Source organism: Salmo salar, chromosome 06, assembly GCF_965601325.2.
Source record: "Salmo salar chromosome 06, fSalSal1, whole genome shotgun sequence".
Taxonomy (NCBI): domain Eukaryota; kingdom Metazoa; phylum Chordata; class Actinopteri; order Salmoniformes; family Salmonidae; genus Salmo; species Salmo salar.
This window is the reverse complement of record NC_138296.1, coordinates 19,327,615-19,350,000: the sequence shown is the minus strand read 5'-3', so window position 1 is coordinate 19,350,000 and position 22,386 is coordinate 19,327,615. Positions and strand designations below refer to the sequence as shown.

General features: G+C 42.9%; 1 protein-coding gene across 1 annotated transcript; it reads right to left on the bottom strand.

Moving 5' to 3' along the window:
- Positions 1-1,979: 1,979 nt before the first annotated feature.
- On the bottom strand, positions 1,980-21,625 carry LOC106606408 (somatostatin receptor type 2). The gene is made up of 3 exons (XM_045719852.2): positions 20,797-21,625; positions 11,232-12,003; positions 1,980-8,670 (listed from the first exon to the last, which is right to left on the bottom strand). The coding sequence occupies exons 2-3, from the start codon at positions 11,940-11,942 to the stop codon at positions 8,260-8,262; spliced, it is 1,122 nt and encodes a 373-aa protein (XP_045575808.1). The 5' UTR covers positions 11,943-12,003; positions 20,797-21,625; the 3' UTR covers positions 1,980-8,259.
- Positions 21,626-22,386: the final 761 nt, after the last annotated feature.

The following is a 22,386-nucleotide window of genomic DNA, read 5'->3' as shown; positions in this document are numbered from 1 at the left end:
GCACTGTCTGTTTGCTGCACCCGCTCCAGTTTTGAATCCAGCAGTGTTCTCTTATTATCCACAACAACCACACGTGGCTTGTTCAGACTAAGGTCCTGTTCATTAGGCACCAAATAGAAAACTCACAAACTGGGAGGGACTGCTTGGGCTTGTCCCATGAGAAAAGCTCATTTAAGTTTTCCGTGGCAAAACGTTTTAAAACGTTATCCATTGCGTGCCCTGATGTGAACGACCCAATGTGGCTTGTGGTACGTTGTCTCTGCAGTGCAGTAACACAGTTCTCTATCCTATCAGTATGCTGTCTGAATTCTGATTCTAAAAAGAAAGAACACAAATGTGTTATTAGGTATTTTATGTTTGAATATCACTGTGTATGTAAAGATTTAAAAAAGAAATGTGGGGAAAAATGTATACCACATTGATACCGCAACACTTTTGGTCTGGTTCAGCTGCTCGGGAAACAAACAATACAAATAAATAAACCATGTCTATCCTCTGGTCTGGTACAGATGGTCCATTATTGAACCCTGAGCCAGAACAGATGGTAGAAGAACAGAGAAATCACACGTTTAAATGGTCACACCACCAAGGCGTCTGATGCATCATGGCGGTCTGAGAGAAGAGCGCCACCCAGAGGTCATTCAGGAACGCAGCCCTAACGTGTAACGAGGTGAGAGGAGAGACGTCCGTTTCAGTGAATAAACTCAGAACTCATGTGGTCCTTTTTTCTCTTTAATTAAAACATACTCTGTCCATTGCCTGATTTCTTCCGTTTCAAATCTATTCCATCTTTTCTCTAGTGTAGTGTGCAGTTTCATGGTGTAGAATGACAACGTTTGGATAGAAATGCATTTAGTAGAAATGAATGTCCGATAGAATGAATAGCTGACACCATTTCATATTCTGTCTTTAAAGCTCAGTGTTTCACCAAACTGAACACATCCCTGTAGGTAAACCACGAACACAGAGACAGAAGATGGAGAACTGCCTGCCACAGATGTGGATACTAGTGAATACTGGCTGAGGCTGTATGTGGTCTCACAGGTATAGTACAACATGAGTACAATAGTTCTAAATTAAAAAATGGGACACCATTCACCCTTCCCGGAAATCCGCTTAATGTATGTTTATAGACTGCATACTGCAAGTGCAGAGATTAGACTGCACTTCTACTGCAGGAGCTAGCTATACTGTCAGTGCTACTGGGGCAACTTTAGTTTGGAGGAAGGCTGTGGCTAACCTACAATCTTTGGTTCAGGACTTCTGGATGCCATGTGGTGATGAGAGAGATGGTTGCTTGCTGTGCTCCTACATGGATACCTGATGGACTGGTGTGGGACTAAAGTCACTTGATGGTTTACTTTTGTGTACATTGTCCATTGAGTTGTTTTTTTTAGTTCAAGACAAGTGTGTGCAAGAAACCGCCCCTAGACTTTCCAGTAGTAACTGGTTCCCTATTATTATTAGCTAGATGATGGAAGACAGTAGGAGTACAGGCCTTGGTAAGGTATGGAATTATCTGGTTATGTCTGCTGAGGAGAGGACGGGCTCGTGGTAATGACTGGAGCGGAATCAGTGGAGTGGTATCAAACACATGGTTTCCAGGTGTCTGATGCCATTCTATTTGCTCCGTTCTGACCGTTATTATGAGTCGTTCTCTCCTCAGCAGCCTTCACTGTCGATTCAGAAATCACGAGGCTCGAGTAGGAAAAGACACCATGGAGAATATAGTCACTGTTTCATTTAGTAGCGTATTTTCACCACAGAGGGGCAGTGTTTCACTGAGTGCTCCTGGGCTCTGATAGGGATGCGATGTGATTAAATGTATTCTGTTTTTGGATTTTGTGATTATTAATCAATACTCGAATCTCTTACACTTATTAAAGTCAGGACTTTAGGCTTACTGTGTACATCATGATTGTCAATGTGGTAAGGAGATCAACTCTCTTGCCTTTCATGAAGAAGCACACGCATACATGCAACTTTCAAAAGTTTATGAGCAAACAAAGGAACAATATTTCTAAGGAACAGCAATAATATTAACAATGCTTAATATATATTTTGTACAAAAACAAGACATAATGGCAAAATGGAATCAGAGAGAGAAAATGCTCCTGAGCAATACTAATTCCTTGTACAGAGGCAAACAAATGAAACCATTCAGCAACAGACTCTAGTTGAGAAGAGTAGAGTGGGTAGAAGTTGTTCCTAACCGCTGATACAGGGTCAGATCTTGTCTCCCTTGGTGGTAATGCTTGAGGGTAGGTGATACGTTGTCCTATTAGGAAGCTGTCCTAATATGGACAGGAGCATGTCCTAATATGGACAGGACCGTGTCCTAATATGGACAGGAGCGTGTCCTAATATGGACAGGACCGTGTCCTAATATGGACGGGAGCGTGTCCTAATATGGACGGGAGCGTGTCCTAGTATGGACGGGAGCGTGTCCTAATATGGACGGGAGCGTGTCCTAATATGGACGGGAGCGTGTCCTAGTATGGACGGGAGCGTGTCCTAGTATGGACGGGAGCGTGTCCTAGTATGGACGGGAGCGTGTCCTAGTATGGTCACCGTAAGATAATCAACCATCATCCACAGCAGCCGGCAACTTCTATCTACTGAGAATAATAGTATTGGACAGATGGTGAGTGGAGGCTATAGAGTTGCCCTTTATATCACAATAACCATTTTGGCTAGCTATTTGCAACAGTTCTACAACAGCCTGAAACTTTGTATAGCTAATAACATATCAATTTACATCAGCACTTGTAGGATGTGTAAGGTCTACAGACAATGTAGCCAAGCCAGAGTGCCATGGTTGGATGAAAATCTGCTGCTATCCTAACAAATTACCCACAACAGCATGTAATATTGTAATCTCAAATGAAGTCTAATAAGCACGATAAATGTAAAAAAATGTTTAAAAAAAAAAAGCCATGGTCAGATTTTTAATTTGTCAAAAAAGCTCTGAAAAAGTTTTTCACTAAGCAAAGATACAGCGGCCAGTCATAATGGAGGTTGAAGCCAGATTACGAAGCCTGTGTTCTCCTTCACACGTAACAGTGTTGGGAACCACTGCTCTGTCAATTGCAAATAAAATGTGATGGTATTCAAAATGTAAGGACAATCCAATACATTAGTTTATATCATAGGAGGCTGCTGAGGGGAGAACGGCTCATAATCATGGCTGGAACGGAACAAATGGAATGGCATCAATGGCACCTGGAGACCATGTGTTTGTATTTAATACCATTCCACTAATTCTGCTCCAGTCATTACCACGAGCCAGTTCTCCCCAATTAAGGTGCCACCAACCTCCGGTGGTTTATATAACAGTTATTTCTACCTGTTGATGTAGCGGCCAACTTCTCTGACTGTGTTTGTCATGTACGGCATGGCAAGACAACATTGAGTGTCAGAGGGGTTTGGCAGAAATGCATGCATATCTGGACAAGGCTATTGATGCTGTGTTTACACAGTCACCACAATTGTGATCTTTTTTTCACTAATTGGTCTTTTGATGTGAGAAGATCTGATGTGATTGGTCAAAAGACCAATTAGTGGGGGAAAATATCCTAAATGTGTGACTGTGTAAATACAACCAAAGAAATCCTTTAAAATGAATTGTTCTAATTACTAATTCAATTGTGCAGATGTCATCAACGAGCTGTGTTGGCCCACAGGACTGCCGCTGACTGGATGTTTTTTGTTTGTCGCTCCATTCTCGATAAACCCTAGACACTGTCGGGTGTGAAAAGCCCAGGAGGGCGAATGTTTTGGAGATACCAGATTTGGCGCACCTGGCACCGACGATCATACCACGCTCAAAGATGCTTAGGTGACTCGTTTTGCCTGTTCTAACATTCAATCAAACAGTAACTGAATACCTCTGTGCCTGGCTTTCGGTTTTATATAGCAAGCCACGGCCACGTGAACATGGAGGTGTACCTAATAAACTGACCGGTGTGTGTGTATGTACAGTATGTATGTAATATATAATCAAAAGAACCTACCAGAAGTTGTCAGTGAAATGTCTTTGAGTTGGATCTATTTGCAACAGTCATCATGTGTCTTCAGGACAGATAAGAGAGGGATGAATCACTCATACTGTACGCTTCTCTTGTTCAGGAGACAGAATGGAGGATGGGATGCTGAGGCCTAGGGGTGGGAGGCTTGTTTTGTCACACACACAGAAACATGTATAGCCACAAAACACACACACATAGCATTCCCACGAAACACACACTCATACATGGCAGACGAACACAGACACACACATGTATGGCCATTAAACACATACACAGGAGTGTGGCGCCAGAGCCTGAACAGGGGACAAACTAAGGCAAATTGGGCAGCATGTCTATGACTAACTTTAGGTCAGGTGAACCTTTATCTAAGAGGAGAAGGCTATGTACTGACTGTTCTAGCTAGATCTACAGTATAGTACACACTACCGTATAGGCATAGATCCACAGGTTATGCCTGTGAGATTTAGGGAGTAGGGGAAGGGAGTGATGATGACGGGGAGTAGAATGAACACTGCTGCACCCCTTCAGGGTTACAATGTTTTCTAGCCCTTCTCAAATTCACATTGCTCAGACTGGAGGCCTCAGCGTGACCTCTGACCTCCCAAAGCGAGGGCACACTGGGAACAGAGGTCAATTCAACGTCTATTCCACGTTGAAATGACGTGAAACAATGTTGATTGAACCAGTGTGTGCCCAGTGGTAATGCTCCATATGCCAGCGTGCCAGAGCTGACCTCACAGACAGAGTGTGGGATAGGTTGGTGATTGTCCTGCCCTAGGCCTGGATGGGTGGCCTGGGATGAGTAGACTTGACCTCTCAGAAATAGTATGGGGTAGGTGGGTGATTGTCCTTCCCTAGGCCTGGGTAGCCTGTGATGAGCTCAGCATCTCAAACACGACATGACTCGGCAAGCCTGAAGACCAGCTATAAAATGTGGGTCAGATGCAGGTCAATCAGCTGCCAAACTAAGGGTAACTATTTCAAATAACGAATCCACGATGCGGTAGAGATTTATCGGTGTTTGTAGCATGACCTGCAGTGTTTTTGACGACTGCCATTTTGAATTGTAACTGATCAGACTGGATTTGTTCTTTGGGCTTTGAAGAAATGTTTCTTGACGGAGAAACAGATTAGCGCTGCTTAATTTACAGCAATGAAGACGACTACAGTATTCAATACCTGCTGAAGCAAAAACTGGTCTTTCTTGGACATTATTCTGTAACAGCAACATAACAGCAATAGCAACAATTTATGAATGACGTGAAACGTGACAAGGGATGGTTTCAAACAGGACTGGACAATAGTGATTGAAAAATGCATTGTCTTTGCTATCTAAACTATCAAACAGTTCTATTCAGCTTGGACGAAAAATGAATTAAATGATTCTCAACCACAACATGACAATGTTGACTTGACAATTACAGCACACATTGGAGTCTATACACTGTAGCAGCAGTTTGGTTAGTGATTAGCCTTGGTCAATGCCATGCTAATACCGTCAATATAACAAAATGTCAGCATTCATCTCTATAGTAGGACTCTGCACCCTTTCTGATCATGTGACCTGACCAAGAAACACTGGGCTATAATAACCCGACCGAGAAACACTGGGCTATAATAATAATAACCCAACCAAGAAACACTGGGCTATAATAATAATAACCCGACCAAGAAACACTGGGCTATAATAATAATAACCCGACCAAGAAACACTGGGCTATAATAATAATAACCCGACCAAGAAACACTGGGCTATAATAATAATAACCTGACCAAGAAACACTGGGCTATAATAATAATAACCCGACCAAGAAACACTGGGCTATAATAATAATAACCTAACCAAGAAACACTGGGCTATAATAATAATAACCCGACCAAGAAACACTGGGCTATAATAATAATAACCCGACCAAGAAACACTGGGCTATAATAATAATAACCTGACCAAGAAACACTGGGCTATAATAATAATAACCCGACCAAGAAACACTGGGCTATAATAATAATAACCCGACCAAGAAACACTGGGCTATAATAATAATAACCCGACCAAGAAACACTGGGCTATAATAATAATAACCTGACCAAGAAACACTGGGCTATAATAATAATAACCCGACCAAGAAACACTGGGCTATAATAATAATAACCCGACCAAGAAACACTGGGCTATAATAATAATAACCTGACCAAGAAACACTGGGCTATAATAATAATAACCTGACCGAGAAACACTGGGCTATAATAATAATAATAACCTGACCAAGAAACACTGGGCTATAATAATAATAACCCGACCAAGAAACACTGGGCTATAATAATAATAATAACCTGACCGAGAAACACTGGGCTATAATAATAATAACCTGACCAAGAAACACTGGGCTATAATAATAATAACCCGACCAAGAAACACTGGGCTATAATAATAATAATCTGACCGAGAAACACTGGGCTTTAATAATAATAACGTGACCAAGAAACACTGGGCTATAATAATAATAATCTGACCGAGAAACACTCTGGGCTAGAATAATAATAATAATCTGACCGAGAAACACTCTGGGCTAGAATAATAATTTGGGCCCTGAGTTTTTCCTGGTGAGGTCACCTGGTACCCATATTGGGTTCAATATCTACTCATTCTACACTTCTACTAATCATGGCCTTGGACTGAATGCTGTATCAAATAAAACACTGTGTACAGTACACACACACACACACACGTGTACACTCACTCTCACACACACACACACACACACACACACACCACACACACACATACACACACAGAGAAACTGTTAAATTACATAGTAAAGGTGCATTCATAGTTGTCAGGGGACTTCATACAGTCACCATTAGGTCATGTGATTCCAACTTTGTGACTCTGTTCAGCTGCATGCTGTAGGTCCATGACTCACTGATGAATATTTGTCCACAGCACATATGTGTCTTTTCTGAGGTTAAAAAAAAAGCACTAAGGTCTACCATAATGTTAAACTGACTTTACGGAGTCCATATTTGGGCAGTATAAGTCTCAGCAGGACTTGTGCCAGCAAATTAACCATGTGGGATATCATGTGTTTTTATGTCATTTCAAAGTAGTCCCAGCATCTCTACTGTTCCTCCTCTCTCTGTAGTAAGTCATTAGATAACCAAACTACACCTTGGTGTAGTGATCCAGAGGAGATGTGGCCTGCTGCTCACTGTTGTGTTAAGTAATACAGTATCTAAGAATAGAGGCATGTTACTAATTCCACATTCTGCAGAGCCCACCATTTTGAACACACAATCTTTGTAAACAGACAATATTTACACAGTGAGTCTGCTATAGTCCTAGTCTCACTTTGGCATACTTCCTACATCCTAGTCTGGTATTTATCTCGGCTACAGGACAATGTGACAAAGACAGATTGAGGTGGAGGTTCACCCTGCTAGTGTAAACATATGTGCAAGGAATCCTTGTTCTCCATGGTTAAGTCTCATCTGCTGTCAATCAGTAACCGTAGGTAACCGTCTGGGACTTATCAGGACACAACATGGCAAAATGCTCTGCAGTGGATAACACATGTTTCTTATTAGACAAGTTCAGGTAACACTTCCTGGTTTCAGTCCCTTTTCTTCCATTTGGGGCCTAATGAACACAACTCTGTTCTGGTCCTCACATGATCCTGTCACTGTCCACCAGCATCAATACACTCAGTACAAGTCTTCAGCTTTCCACCCAAACACCAGAGAGCAAAGTCACAACTACAGTTAGTATTCTCTCCTTTATGAATATATCACAATGTATGGGTTTTACGACCAGGAAAACCCACTGTCATATCATTGTATGTCTTTTGAGAAAGTAAAGAGAGAGTTGGTAAACAGAGATAGGAGACATAAAGAACGTGATAACAGCCGTTGAGGAGCAGACACCATGAGGGCTTAGTTCCTCTGGCATTTTTTCACCTCGTCCACAGGGGGAAGAAAATGCTTACAAAATATCACACCATGAGATCAACTACAATCACTCCCCCTATGTGAGCTGTTCATAGGGCATGGTAACAGGGCAGGATGACCGATTCCACCTGCAAAACAAGTGTGTGTTTGTTTCTGTGTGTGTGTGCATGCGTGCGTTTTGTTAGTTTATTTGTTTGTGTGTGATGAGCTTGTGAGGGAGTGTTGATGTGAAATCAAAGATGTCTGTATAGATCACACATAAGGGATGCGTTAGAATTATCAAGCATCAAATGCTGGTCTGCAGGTCTCCATTGAGCAGCGTGCTTTGAGTCTCCGTGGGGTCATTCATCATGCGCGACTTGTCCTGCTTGCTGTCGCTGCGCTCAATCACATCCAGCCCACCCACCTTCTTCCGACACAGAACGTTCTGGAAGCTCTTCTTGAAGTTCTCCGACAGGAACGCGTAAAGTATGGGGTTGGCACACGAGTTGGCGTAACCCAGGACCACCACGAAGGCAAAGGTGCTCCTCAGGAAGGGCGTGGTGGAGATGGTTCCTGTCACCGACGTCACATTGAAGACATAGAAGGGCAGCCAGCAGAAGACGAACACGGCAACCACGATGGACACCATGCGGGTCACCTTCCTCTCCGAGCGCTTCCTCTTAGTGGACCCAACACGGATCCCTGACGACTTCACCTAAAAAATGATAGATTTTATTTCTATAGCACTCTTTAAAAAAAACATAAATATTAGACCCGACACAGATCCCTGAGAACTTCACTTTAATAGTAGTAATAATTATACATTTTATCTGTATAGCCCACTTTTAAATATAGGTAAATATAGCTACATCTCAAGGCACTTCACCGCACAGGCAAAATCAAAAGAAGAAAACGATAGATTAAAGTAGACATACTGTGCTACCATTACAACATACGATAGGTCACAACAATTTAGTCAGGTTCAAATGAAAAGGATAGAAAGACGGCAGTAGTCATGGAGTTGTCAGTCTCATCTATGTAGGTCAGCCTTGGTCTCAGCAGGTGACACTGAGGATGTCCTAATATGGACACTGTAGTGGTGGCAGAACGATGTAAAACAAGTATAACCTTAATGATGATGGTGAGTTAACACAGGCAGGTGACCATGAGACTGACCTTGATGATGATGATGATGAAAAGGTAACACAGGCAGGTGACCATGAGACTGACCTTGATGATGATGATGAGTTAACACAGGCAGGTGACCATGAGACTGACCTTGATGATGATGGTGAGTTAACACAGGCAGGTGACCATGAGACTGACCTTGATGATGATGATGATGAAAAGGTAACACAGGCAGGTGACCATGAGACTGACCTTGATGATGATGATGATGAGTTAACACAGGCAGGTGACCATGAGACTGACCTTGATGATGATGGTGAGTTAACACAGGCAGGTGACCATGAGACTGACCTTGATGATGATGGTGAGTTAACACAGGCAGGTGACCATGAGACTGACCTTGATGATGAAAAGGTAACACAGGCAGGTGACCATGAGACTGACCTTGATGATGATGGTGAGTTAACACAGGCAGGTGACCATGAGACTGACCTTGATGATGATGATGATGAGTTAACACAGGCAGGTGACCATGAGACTGACCTTGATGATGATGGTGAGTTAACACAGGCAGGTGACCATAAGACTGACCTTGATGATGATGGTGAGTTAACACAGGCAGGTGACCATGAGACTGACCTTGATGATGATGGTGAGTTAACACAGGCAGGTGACCATGAGACTGACCTTGATGATGAAAAGGTAACACAGGCAGGTGACCATGAGACTGACCTTGATGATGATGGTGAGTTAACACAGGCAGGTGACCATGAGACTGACCTTGATGATGATGATGATGAGTTAACACAGGCAGGTGACCATGAGACTGACCTTGATGATGATGGTGAGTTAACACAGGCAGGTGACCATAAGACTGACCTTGATGATGATGGTGAGTTAACACAGGCAGGTGACCATAAGACTGACCTTGATGATGATGAGTTAACACAGGCAGGTGACCATGAGACTGACCTTGATGATGATGGTGATGAGTTAACACAGGCAGGTGACCATGAGACTGACCTTGATGATGATGGTGAGTTAACACAGGCAGGTGACCATGAGACTGACCTTGATGATGATGATGATGAGTTAACACAGGCAGGTGACCATGAGACTGACCTTGATGATGATGATGATGAGTTAACACAGGCAGGTGACCATAAGACTGACCTTGATGATGATGGTGAGTTAACACAGGCAGGTGACCATGAGACTGACCTTGATGATGATGATGAGTTAACACAGGCAGGTGACCATGAGACTGACCTTGATGATGATGGTGAGTTAACACAGGCAGGTGACCATAAGACTGACCTTGATGATGATGATGATGAGTTAACACAGGCAGGTGACCATGAGACTGACCTTGATGATGATGGTGAGTTAACACAGGCAGGTGACCATAAGACTGACCTTGATGATGATGATGATGAGTTAACACAGGCAGGTGACCATGAGACTGACCTTGATGATGATGGTGAGTTAACACAGGCAGGTGACCATAAGACTGACCTTGATGATGATGGTGAGTTAACACAGGCAGGTGACCATGAGACTGACCTTGATGATGATGATGATGAGTTAACACAGGCAGGTGACCATGAGACTGACCTTGATGATGATGATGAGTTAACACAGGCAGGTGACCATGAGACTGACCTTGATGGTGAGTTAACACAGGCAGGTGACCATGAGACTGACCTTGATGATGATGATGATGAGTTAACACAGGCAGGTGACCATGAGACTGACCTTGATGATGATGATGAGTTAACACAGGCAGGTGACCATGAGACTGACCTTGATGATGATGGTGAGTTAACACAGGCAGGTGACCATGAGACTGACCTTGATGATGATGATGATGAAAAGGTAACACAGGCAGGTGACCATGAGACTGACCTTGATGATGATGATGATGAGTTAACACAGGCAGGTGACCATGAGACTGACCTTGATGATGATGGTGAGTTAACACAGGCAGGTGACCATGAGACTGACCTTGATGATGATGGTGAGTTAACACAGGCAGGTGACCATGAGACTGACCTTGATGATGATGAGAAGGTAACACAGGCAGATGACCATGAGACTGACCTTGATGATGATGGTGAGTTAACACAGGCAGGTGACCATGAGACTGACCTTGATGATGATGAGAAGGTAACACAGGCAGATGACCATGAGCGGGAGGAAGAAACCCAGGACGAAGGTGTAGAACATGAAGGCGGTGTAGTAGGCCTCCTCAGGCTCCGGCCACACGATGGTACAGAAGCAACTGTTGTGCTTGGTGATTAAACCGCTGTAGATTATGATAGGCAGGTTGACCAGGAGTGACACCCCCCACACCGCCAGGTTGATGGTCTTGGCCATACGTGGCTTGCGCCACTTGGTGGACCGGATGGGGTGCACCACGGCCAGGTAGCGGTCGATGCTCATGACCATAAGGCAGAAGATGGAGGTAAACTGGTTGAGTGAGTCCACGGTCATGACCACGCGGCACAGCACCGCACCGAACGGCCAGTGGACCAGCGCCAGCTGAATGGCGATGAACGGTAACCCCAACATGAACAGAACATCTGCGACTGCCAAATTCATGATGTAAATATTCGTGACCGTCTTCATCTTGGCGTAACGCAGAATGACGTAGATCACAAGGGCGTTGCCACAGAGACCGATACCACACACCAGGAAGTAGAGGAAGGTGATGACCATGGTGCTGGTCTGGTTGAACGTGTTGTCGCCCGTATAGGTACCATTGGGTTCCGTTGACTCGTTGCCCAGAATAAAGCTGTCGTACATCAGGGGTTCTTCGGTTAGGTTGGGGAGGGAGGAGGGGAACACCCAGGAGTCCATGGTGGCTCTGGTTCCTCAATGTCTCTCAGATATCCAAGGAACTCTGACTATGACATCCCACCTGCATGGATGGAAGAAAATAACAGAATCAATGTGGGGTGCCTCTCGCTCTCTCTCTGTCTCTCAGTCTCTCTCTCTAGGGAACAAACATTTTTGAAAAGCCTCCCAAAATATAACAGCACACAGTTACGAAATGTAAATGTACATTTACTCTCTGTTCCCCTCCCCCCTCAGATTTTCATTACAAACAATCTTACATTCTTTGTCCCTAATAAACCTCAAAGCTGTTTAGCACCCTTTTTGTCCAAGCTGGGCTTAAACACATTTGATTAGTTTATTATATTAGCAGTAACTAGTGGTGGGGAAAGTACCCAATTGTCATACTTGAGGAGAAGTAAAGACACCTTAATAGAAAATGACTCAAGTAAAAGTGCAAGTCACCCAGTAAATTATTACTTGAGTAAAATCTTTAAAGTATTTGGTTATAAATATACTTACACATGAAGAGTAAATGTAATTGCTCAAATATACTTAAAAATATAAGTTAGTTCAAATTCCTTATATTATTAAACAGGCATAATTTTCTATTTTCTGGATAACCAGGGTCACATTCCAACACAGACATAATTTACAAACAAAGCATGTGTGTTTAGTGAGTCTGTCAGATCAGGGCCAGTAGGGATGACCAGGGATGTTCTCTTGATATGTTTGTGAATTTTTCTGTCCTGCTAAGCACTCAAAATGTAATGAATACTTTTGGGTTTCATGGAGTAAAAAGTACATTATTTTCTTTAGGAATGTAGTTAAGTAAATAGTCAAGTACAGATACCAAATAACTACTTTAGTAGTACTTTAAAGTAGTTTTACTTGAGTACTTTACACCACTGACTATAACAATATGAAGACCATTATGACTGTCTACAAATGCTTAAGTGTAGACTGTAGCATAACTAAAAGTGGTTGCCTTTCCAGACAATGCAGGTAATTCTGCCCCCCTCAGCTCCGAGGATGGCACATGCTGTTGACTTAATTGATTAGGATTTTATTGAGTGTGCCACGCTTGTGCTGTTGCAATAAAACTATGCTCATCACAGACTACTGTAATAATAACCTGGCTCAAACCAGGAAGAGATGGGATGGCTTTTGAAACCACACAGGCAGACCTGGTTTAAATACTATTTGAGATTATTTCAAATACTTTACCTGGTCTTGATTGAGCTTGCCTGGTGTAATGGAACCAATGAAATAGTCCCAGAACTGTAAACCCCACCCCTCTGGCACTCCAGACAGACTCGATCAAACACTCAAAGAACACATACTATTTGAACCCAGGTCTGGCACACAGGGCAGCTTGCTCTCCCCTACCTCCAATGCATTGGGTATATATTTACTAATGTCCTTATGTAACGTGGTAACCACTGTGTTACCTGTGTTGCAATCACACTCCAGACCATTGGTTCCTGGGGCCTCATTTGTAAGCCCTGCATACATAAATAATCGTTGACAGTATGGTTAGGCTACAATATTGATGTGCAATAGGAGTGCGACATCATTACCTATTTAATCTCAGAGCCTATTCCAAAGCTGGACATACAGTATAAACCCAATACTCTGTTGATAAACTAAATATTGAACAACAATTTGTCATTTGCATGCAGTGGCCAAATGGCAATAGTTCCACATTATACAGGAAATAAAGAACGTTATTGTCTCTATAAAAGGTGAATGGAGGGCGTCTTCCAGGCAGAGTTTTAATGCTCGTTCAGGCGCACACAGTTTTATGACACGTCTGATATATAACGGGAAACATGCAATGTATGGCTTGCGCCACGTTTATAAATCTCAGTATTATCGTAAGTGCACAGACTTTTCAGAAATGGCGCACGCAGAAATTGAGTGTGAAATGTACATAACATTATAAATGAGGACCCTGGTCCTGGAGGTGTCTGTTGAGAGAGAGACTTGGTTGGCGGGTTCAGCTGCAGCCTCTGTCTACAGTCAGCCTGTGGTAATCAGTACTGGGTAATCCCCATGATCTTCGAAAATCGATGGGGATAGACCTATATCCTGTCCACGAATGCATAGGCATCATGCTCCATTAAAGCCCATTAACCGAGGGCACATGTTCCCTGATTTGGATCCCATTTGTGATAAAATATACAGTGCCATCAGAAAGTATTCAAACCCTTTGACTTTTTCCACATTTTCTTGTGTTACAGCCTGAATACAAAATTGATTTAAAAAAAAAAATATATATATATATATATATTTTTTTTTACAAATGAAAGCTCAAATGTCTTGAGTCAATAAGTATTCAACCCATTTGTTATGGCAAGCCTAAATAAGTTGAGGAGTAAATATTTGTTTAACAAGTCACATAATATGTTGTATGGACTCACTATGTGTGCAATAACAGTGTTTAACATGCTTTTTAAAATGACTACCTCATCTCTGTACCCCACACATACAGTTATCTATAAGGTCCCTTAGTCGAGCAGTGAATTTAAAACACAGATTCAACCAGAAAGCTAGGGGAAGTTTTCCAATGCTTCACAAAGAAGGGCACCTATTGGTAGATGGGTGAAAGAAAACAAAAGCAGGCATTGAATATCCCTTTGAGCATGGTGACGTTATTAATTACACTTTGGAGGGTGTATCTATACACCCAGTCATTACAAAGATACAGGTGTCCATCCTAACTCAGTTGCCAGATAGGAAGAAAACCACTCAGGGATTTGTAATTGCTTCCAAAGGTGATTCTAACATGTATTGACTCAGGGGGTTGAATACCAATCTAATCAAGATATACACTGCTCAAAAAAATAAAGGGAACACTTAAACAACGCAATGTAACTCCAAGTCAATCACAGTTCTGTGAAATCAAACTGTCCACTTAGGAAGCAACACTGATTGACAATACATTTCACATGCTGTTGTGCAAATGGAATAGACAACAGGTGGAAATTATAGGCAATTAGCAAGACACCCCCAATAAAGGAGTGGTTTTGCAGGTGGGGACCACAGACCACTTCTCAGTTCCTATGCTTCCTGGCTGATGTTTTGGTCACTTTTGAATGCTGGCGGTGCTTTCACTCTAGCGGTAGCATGAGACGGAGTCTACAACCCACACAAGTGGCTCAGGTAGTGCAGCTCATCCAGGATGGCACATCAATGCGAGCTGTGGCAAGAAGGTTTGCTGTGTCTGTCAGCGTAGTGTCCAGAGCATGGAGGCGCTACCAGGAGACAGGCCAGTACATCAGGAGACGTGGAGGAGGCCGTAGGAGGGCAACAACCTAGCAGCAGGACCGCTACCTCCGCCTTTGTGCAAGGAGGAGCAGGAGAAGCACTGCCAGAGCCCTGCAAAATGACCTCCAGCAGGCCACAAATGTGCATGTCTGCTCAAACGGTCAGAAATAGACTCCATCAGGGTGGTATGAAGGCCCGACGTCCACAGGTGGGGGTTGTGCTTACAGCCCAACACCGTGCAGGACGTTTGGCATTTGCCAGAGAACACCAAGATTGACAAATTCGCCACTTGCGCCCTGTGCTCTTCACAGATGAAAGCAGGTTCACACTGAGCACATGTGACAGACGTGACAGAGTCTGGAGACGCCGTGGAGAACGTTCTGCTGCCTGCAACATCCTCCAGCATGACCGGTTTGGCGGTGGGTCAGTCATGGTGTGGGGTGGCATTTCTTTGGGGGGCCGCACAGCCCTCCATGTGCTCGCCAGAGGTAGCCTGACTGCCATTAGGTACCGAGATGAGATCCTCAGACCACTTGTGAGACCATATGCTGGTGCGGTTGGCCCTGGGTTCCTCCTAATGCAAGACAATACTAGACCTCATGTGGCTGGAGTGTGTCAGCAGTTCTTGCAAGAGGAAGGCATTGATGCTATGGACTGGCCCGCCCGTTCCCCAGACCTGAATCCAATTGAGCACATCTGGGACATCATGTCTCGCTCCATCCACCAACGCCACGTTGCACCACAGACTGTCCAGGAGTTGGCGGATGCTTTAGTCAAGGTATGGGAGGAGATCCCTCAGGAGACCATCCGCCACCTCATCAGGAGCATGCCCAGGCGTTGTAGGGAGGTCATACAGGCACGTGGAGGCCACACACACTACTGAGCCTCATTTTGACTTGTTTTAAGGACATTACATCAAAGTTGGATCAGCCTGTAGTGTGGTTTTCCACTTTAATTTTGAGTGTGACTCCAAATACAGAACTCCATGGGTTGATAAATTGGATTTCCATTGATTATTTTTGTGTGATTTTGTTGTCAGCACATTCAACTATGTAAAGAAAAAAGTATTTAATAAGATTATTTCTTTCATTCAGATCTAGGATGTGTTGTTTAAGTGTTCCCTTTATTTTTTTGAGCAGTATATATTAGTGTATAATTTTTTATATATATATATATTTTATTTTTTACAAATGTTGGAATTGTTCTTCCACTTTGACATTAGAGTATCTTGTGTAGATCATTGACAAAAAAATGACAATTTAATCCATTTGAATCCCACTTTGTAACACGACAAAAGTCAAGGGGTTTGAATACTTTCCCGAAGGCACTGAACAATTCATTGTTTCACAGAGAATGAGTTGAAATATATTGAATTGGGCCATCACTGCCCACACAAAGCATTAGTGAGGGACATGAGTCATGACATCTCTGTAGGAGGGCCCAGCTGTTCAGGCACTCAGTCATTGGTTTCACAGCATGTTGGATACTTCTTTTACTATTCAGCCTTAAAGGCCCTTCTCAAATGTAATTACACAGCAGATTAAAAGCTGCAACAGTAGGGCCCTGGTGTGTGTATGGAGAGCTCCCCTGGGAATTCTCTCTCCTTTAAATACAAAATGGAACAGCTTCAGTTCTGCCTTTTATCACAAGTCTGAGTACAGATTTCCAGCTAGTTTATGTTGTCATGTCCGCTAGACGAGCACACTGCAACACACACGTACACACATGTACATACACACACACATATGCCCATACACACACACACACACACACACACACACACACACACACACACACACACACACACACACACACACACACGTGTGCACATACACATGGACACAGACACACGTACATGTATGTATGCACTCACACACACACACTGCGCTACACACACACACACCATAGGGAAGTCATTCAGTCAACTCAGTCACAGCCCCTTCCTGAGAACTGCTTGTCCTTCACTTCACTTGATACTAGACTATATTCTTCCCTCAGTAAATAACAACCCAAAGGTTACTCCTCTCCACTGTTATAGAAAACGTGTATTTATTAGGGGGTGGGAACGAATGCAAATTAGTATGTAAATGATTCCCGCCTATGTAATTGAAAGAAAGGAAGGACTGTGGCACCACAATCAGTGAGCCGTGACAGAGTCAAATTAGTGTGCAGTTCGGTGTCAGCACACAGTGGGAGAGATGCCCCCTGCCAACCTGATATAATATCAACATCATAACATGTTTCATTATGCCAATTTGTCATTGCACCTCCTGCACAGTGAAAGCTGCCTCGGAGTTGTCTGAGATATGGGTATTGTTGTGCTAAATAAGCAACACCAGATAGGAGGGAGGGGTATGTGGGATGTTGAAAACAAAACAGTAAAACAGATGGTGACATTGCCTGGGCCACGTGTCCATGTGTTCGTCCCAAATAGAACCCTATTCCCTCCCTTTGTGCTGCACTACTTTGACCAGGGCCCATAGTGTCCACTGCCCATAGGGTGTCCACTGCCCATAGGGTGGCATTTGGGGCGCAGACCGTGGGCTACATTCTATCAGATCCACGCTAGCTGACACCCACATAGCGGTTGTTTGGCAGTGTCAGAGGTGGAATTGCATTAGAGCTGTCAAATCCACAAGCGGCTCCCGGCATTATACCTAAAGCATTATACCTGAAGCATTATACCTAAAGCGACAGTCGCATTAGGAGAAATCCAGCCTTGTAAGAACACCTCGATTAGGCTGATAGAAATCCTCATTATGTTGTTTAATGAAAAGCTAGCTCGTCACCTACCGTGCCAGAGACAGAGTAGCCTAACAACTGAAGCGGTTGCTATCAATGCACCAAATTCACAACATTGCTATACACTGAAGCATTTCGCTACACTCGCAATAACATCTGCTAGACATGTGTATATGACAAATAAACATTTGATTTGATTTGTACAAAACATTAGGAACACCTGCTCTTTCCATGACATAGACTGACCAGGTGATGCCAGGTAAAAGCTATGATCCCTTATTGATGTCACTTGTTAAATCCACTTCAATCAGTGTAGATAAAGGGGAGGGGACAGGTTAAAGAAGGATTTTTAAGCCTGTGTCAAGAACTGCAATACTGCTCGGTTTTTCACACTCAACTGACACAACTGTGGGAAGCATTGGAGTCAACATGGGCCAGCATCCCTGTGGAATGCTTTCAACACCTCGAAGAGTGCCCCACCGAATTGAGGCTGTTCTGAGGGCAAAGGGGGGTGCAACTCAATATTAGCATGGTGTTCCTAATGTTTTGTACACTCAGTGTAATTCCCTAATCATATCCTGCATCACGGATGGGACCCTATTACCTACATAGTGCACTACTTTCAGGACCCATAGGAAATAGGGTGCCATTTCAGATCCATGGTGCAACATGTTTGCTCCATGCTTAGATGTACAATTTGGACTTGTTGAACTGAAGTTGGTGGGTTGACGTTGGCTACTGAACTATGAATAGATGCACTGTACAGTATGTATTGAATGCAACATTGAGCAATTCGTCAACAAGTGGTTCAATCTCAGTAGTCTGGATCTAAGTCTAGTGGTAGAATTGAAATATATAATGAAATAGAATCAAATGAAATAGAATAGAATATAGAGAAGAATAGACTAGAAGACCTCCTGTGGGTTGTTTAGGAACCTGATTCACTGTTCTGCCAGATTACTTCCCTCTGGCTTTTCAGGCACTGCCTCAATAGAATAGACAACATGTGGGCTGATTGGCACCTGATAGAAAAAGAGACTGAAATACGGGATGCCTGTCTGTCCTGAGCTCATTGGCGTGGAAAACTGTGAGGGGCCCAGTTGAAACAATGTTGATAGTTCGCTAGTGGACTGGACCGATAAATTACAGTCCCCCCCCCAAAGTTTGACCCTTGTTGCATTCAGGGGAGCTCATGTCTCATTCAAGGAGGCAGAGCCCCCCCCCCCCCCCCCCCCTCCCCCGGCCCCCTGTAATTCACACACTGCCAAGGACAGTAAAAATGGGACCTGATACGCCTCTGCTTGGCACTCAGCATTAAGGAGATAAGGAGGTATGAGATTTCGGGTAAGGCCCTGCCATAGACTAGCGTCCTGTCCAGGCGGTTACTCAAGCTGCCTCACACTACACAAACAGGAGATAGGATCTTGCTCCAAGACGTTCTGGGCCAGCTCGCATAAACCAAGGCTGTCTTAATGCTTTACAGTGTATTGATTTAGAATATAATAGACCACCGGTGGGCTGATCCTGCACCTGATAGATTGAAATCTTGTTCCGACACATTACTCCTGTATCTCTTCAGGCTCAATGCTTTATATTGCTTTGGTTTAGAATATAATATAATAGATCTCTGTTCAGGCACCTGATAGATTGTCTGCCAGTTTACACCCCTTTCTCTTCACTGGCTGGGTCAATGCTTTACAGTGCTTTGGTTTAGAATAGACCACATGTGTGCTGTTCAGGCACTACCTGACAGATACCTTGTTCTACCAGTTTACTCTGCTCTGTCTTTTGAAGCACTGGATCCTTACATGTTGTTGTTATTTTTAATTTAACCTTTATTTAACTAGGCAAGTCAGTTAAGAACAAATTCTTATTTACAATGACAGCCTAGGAACAGTGGGTTAACTGCCTTGTTCAGGGGCAGAACGACAGATTTTTACCTTGTCAGTTCAGGGGATATGATCTAGCAAACTTTCAGTTACTTGCCCAAACCTCTAACCACTAGGCTACCGTATGTATTTATTGCCTTTACCTCCCTTATCTCACCTCATTTGCTCACATTGTGTATAGACTTATTTTTCTACTGTATTATTGACTGTATGTTTGTTTTACTCCATGTGTAACTCTATGTTGTTATATGTGTCGAACTGCTTTGCTTTATCTTGGCCAGGTCGCAGTTGTAAATGAGAACTTGTTCTCAACTTGCCTACCTGGTTAAATAAAGTTGAAATAAAAAATAAATGAAGTATGTCGTATTCTAACTCAACGTACTGTAGAACACTGGCACAATGCACCTGATAGCTTGCCATCTTGTTCTGCCAGTTTACTCCGCTCTGTCTTTTCAGGCACACAGTGACTCTGTCACAAACCTTTAGCGCAGTGATTTAAAGGGCTGTGTGGGAAATCTGCAGTAGACGATAAGGAGCTACTCATCTGTTTGTTCTTGCAGCAACAGACCCTGTTGAGCCGATGATCAGAACATTGAAATCCACGTTTCAGATGTGATCACAGAGAGTGGTCAGGGATTGGAACCATCAAAACTTAAATATGCGCAACATGAAAGAGTTAATCCAATGGTAGTCATCTGATAAAATAGTGTCATAAATCACTCAGTCTATGAATGTCACAATACATTTGAAAAAAGTAAAGCGATAGTATGATTTTAAGCTTAAATATTTAATCAATATTTCAATAACATCAACACACATGATTCCCATTGTGTTTCATTACCATGATGACGGAATAAGAATTATAGACAAGATCCTTTTTTCATTCACGTAAATTGACAGAAAATGTCAGTTGGAAAACTTTAAGACAAGATATAACATGTCATTTTGATAATGACACATTTCTATATTTTCCTTACCTTTAAAATCGATTAAATATAATCCAATGTATAACTTTATTCCGTTTATCTGAGTTCAATGGGTCTTCATTTCCCACCATGAAACCTTCTCAAACACCTCTCCAATACCTTCAGCCGAAACGAGGTTTGACAGCTCTCTGCCATTTGAATTCACCTTTCAAAATAACCAACCTTTGATCATTTGCCATCATGCTGAAATAAGTTGTAAAAAAGATCGAGATCATTGAAAATTTGTCAACGCAAGAAAATAAATAAATGTATGTGGCACGACTCTGTGCGTCTGGCTACATGGTAAGGTGCGCACAGAGAATGCCTTGAGTGGAAAGGGCCGGAATGAGAGGAGATGCGGAGCGCGCGCAGCTTGTATTAGCTACTCACAGCTTGTAATGACAGACACCGGGTAGAGACCTCGTACAGGGTTGTTGCTGCTGCTTGCTACTGTTCTCCAGCCCAGCACACAGATGGAGTTACTGGTCCGTTATTTCCCCGTTTCCTCCTATTTAAAAAAATAAAAGCATGCAGTAACCTCGTTGTCACCAGGCTATAACGTTAGGACTGAGCCAGCACACTACGAAAAGATCAAGGTGGTGGCCAGTGTGCTGAAGCCTTGTTTACATCCGGTCTTCATTTGAGTTGTGAGATTAAAAATAATGATTGGAAATGTCCTGATTTATTGATTATAGGCCTAGAGATCATCAAGTAAATCTATTTACCAAATTAATTGAAAATGATAGTCGTTATGTTAGCATAATTATTAGAGCTAAATTATGCCAGATACCTCTTGTATTTTTGCTGTGCAGCCCATATGAAACATACTGTTCATTCGACCCGGATTGTGAAAGTAGCCAACCAGTAGCCAACCAGTGAGGTAGAGGAGGGGACATGAGACACCATACCAGCGTCACACATAGCTTTGTGGACGAGAACCAAGTTATTCACACAGTTGCGTTTACCCTTCTGATCATCGACAGCTTCCAAACGCAAAGAAAGACAAAACAACATGCAGCAGACAGACAACTGTTATCTTTGGCATAAAAGAACGGTAAACACTGTTCTGCCTGCCTTCATGCTGACCTGCTGCACTCCCAGGAGCATAGATTATTGTGCAGACCTGGGTGGGTTCAAATACTATTGGAAGTCATTTAAAATACTCTAGGGCCTGATGAAGCTTGCCTGGCACAATGGAACCAATAGAAAGACCTCCAAAATTCAAAACTCTTGGCAGGCAAAAAAAAGAAGAAAAAAAAGCTAAGTGTTCAAAATATTTGTAATAGTATTTGAACCCTGGTATGAAACAGTGTGGAACAATAATGATTGTGTAACAGATTAAACTACCATGTCCTTTCCTCTAATATTTTTTTGACCAGGGGAAGAGTCAAGTGGGACCTAAATAGCACCCAATTTACATAGTAGGGTTGCTGTGGGTGCTGTGGGTGCTGTGACCCCCTGTAAAATCAGAATATATAAATATATATTTTATGCAAATTTTTTTCTCTCACAAAAGTAGTGCACTGCACCTTTACTAGTCCTGTATTAGAGGACCAATATAGCTGTCTGTAGAGTTCTTACTTGCGTCATTTGTGCTGCTGG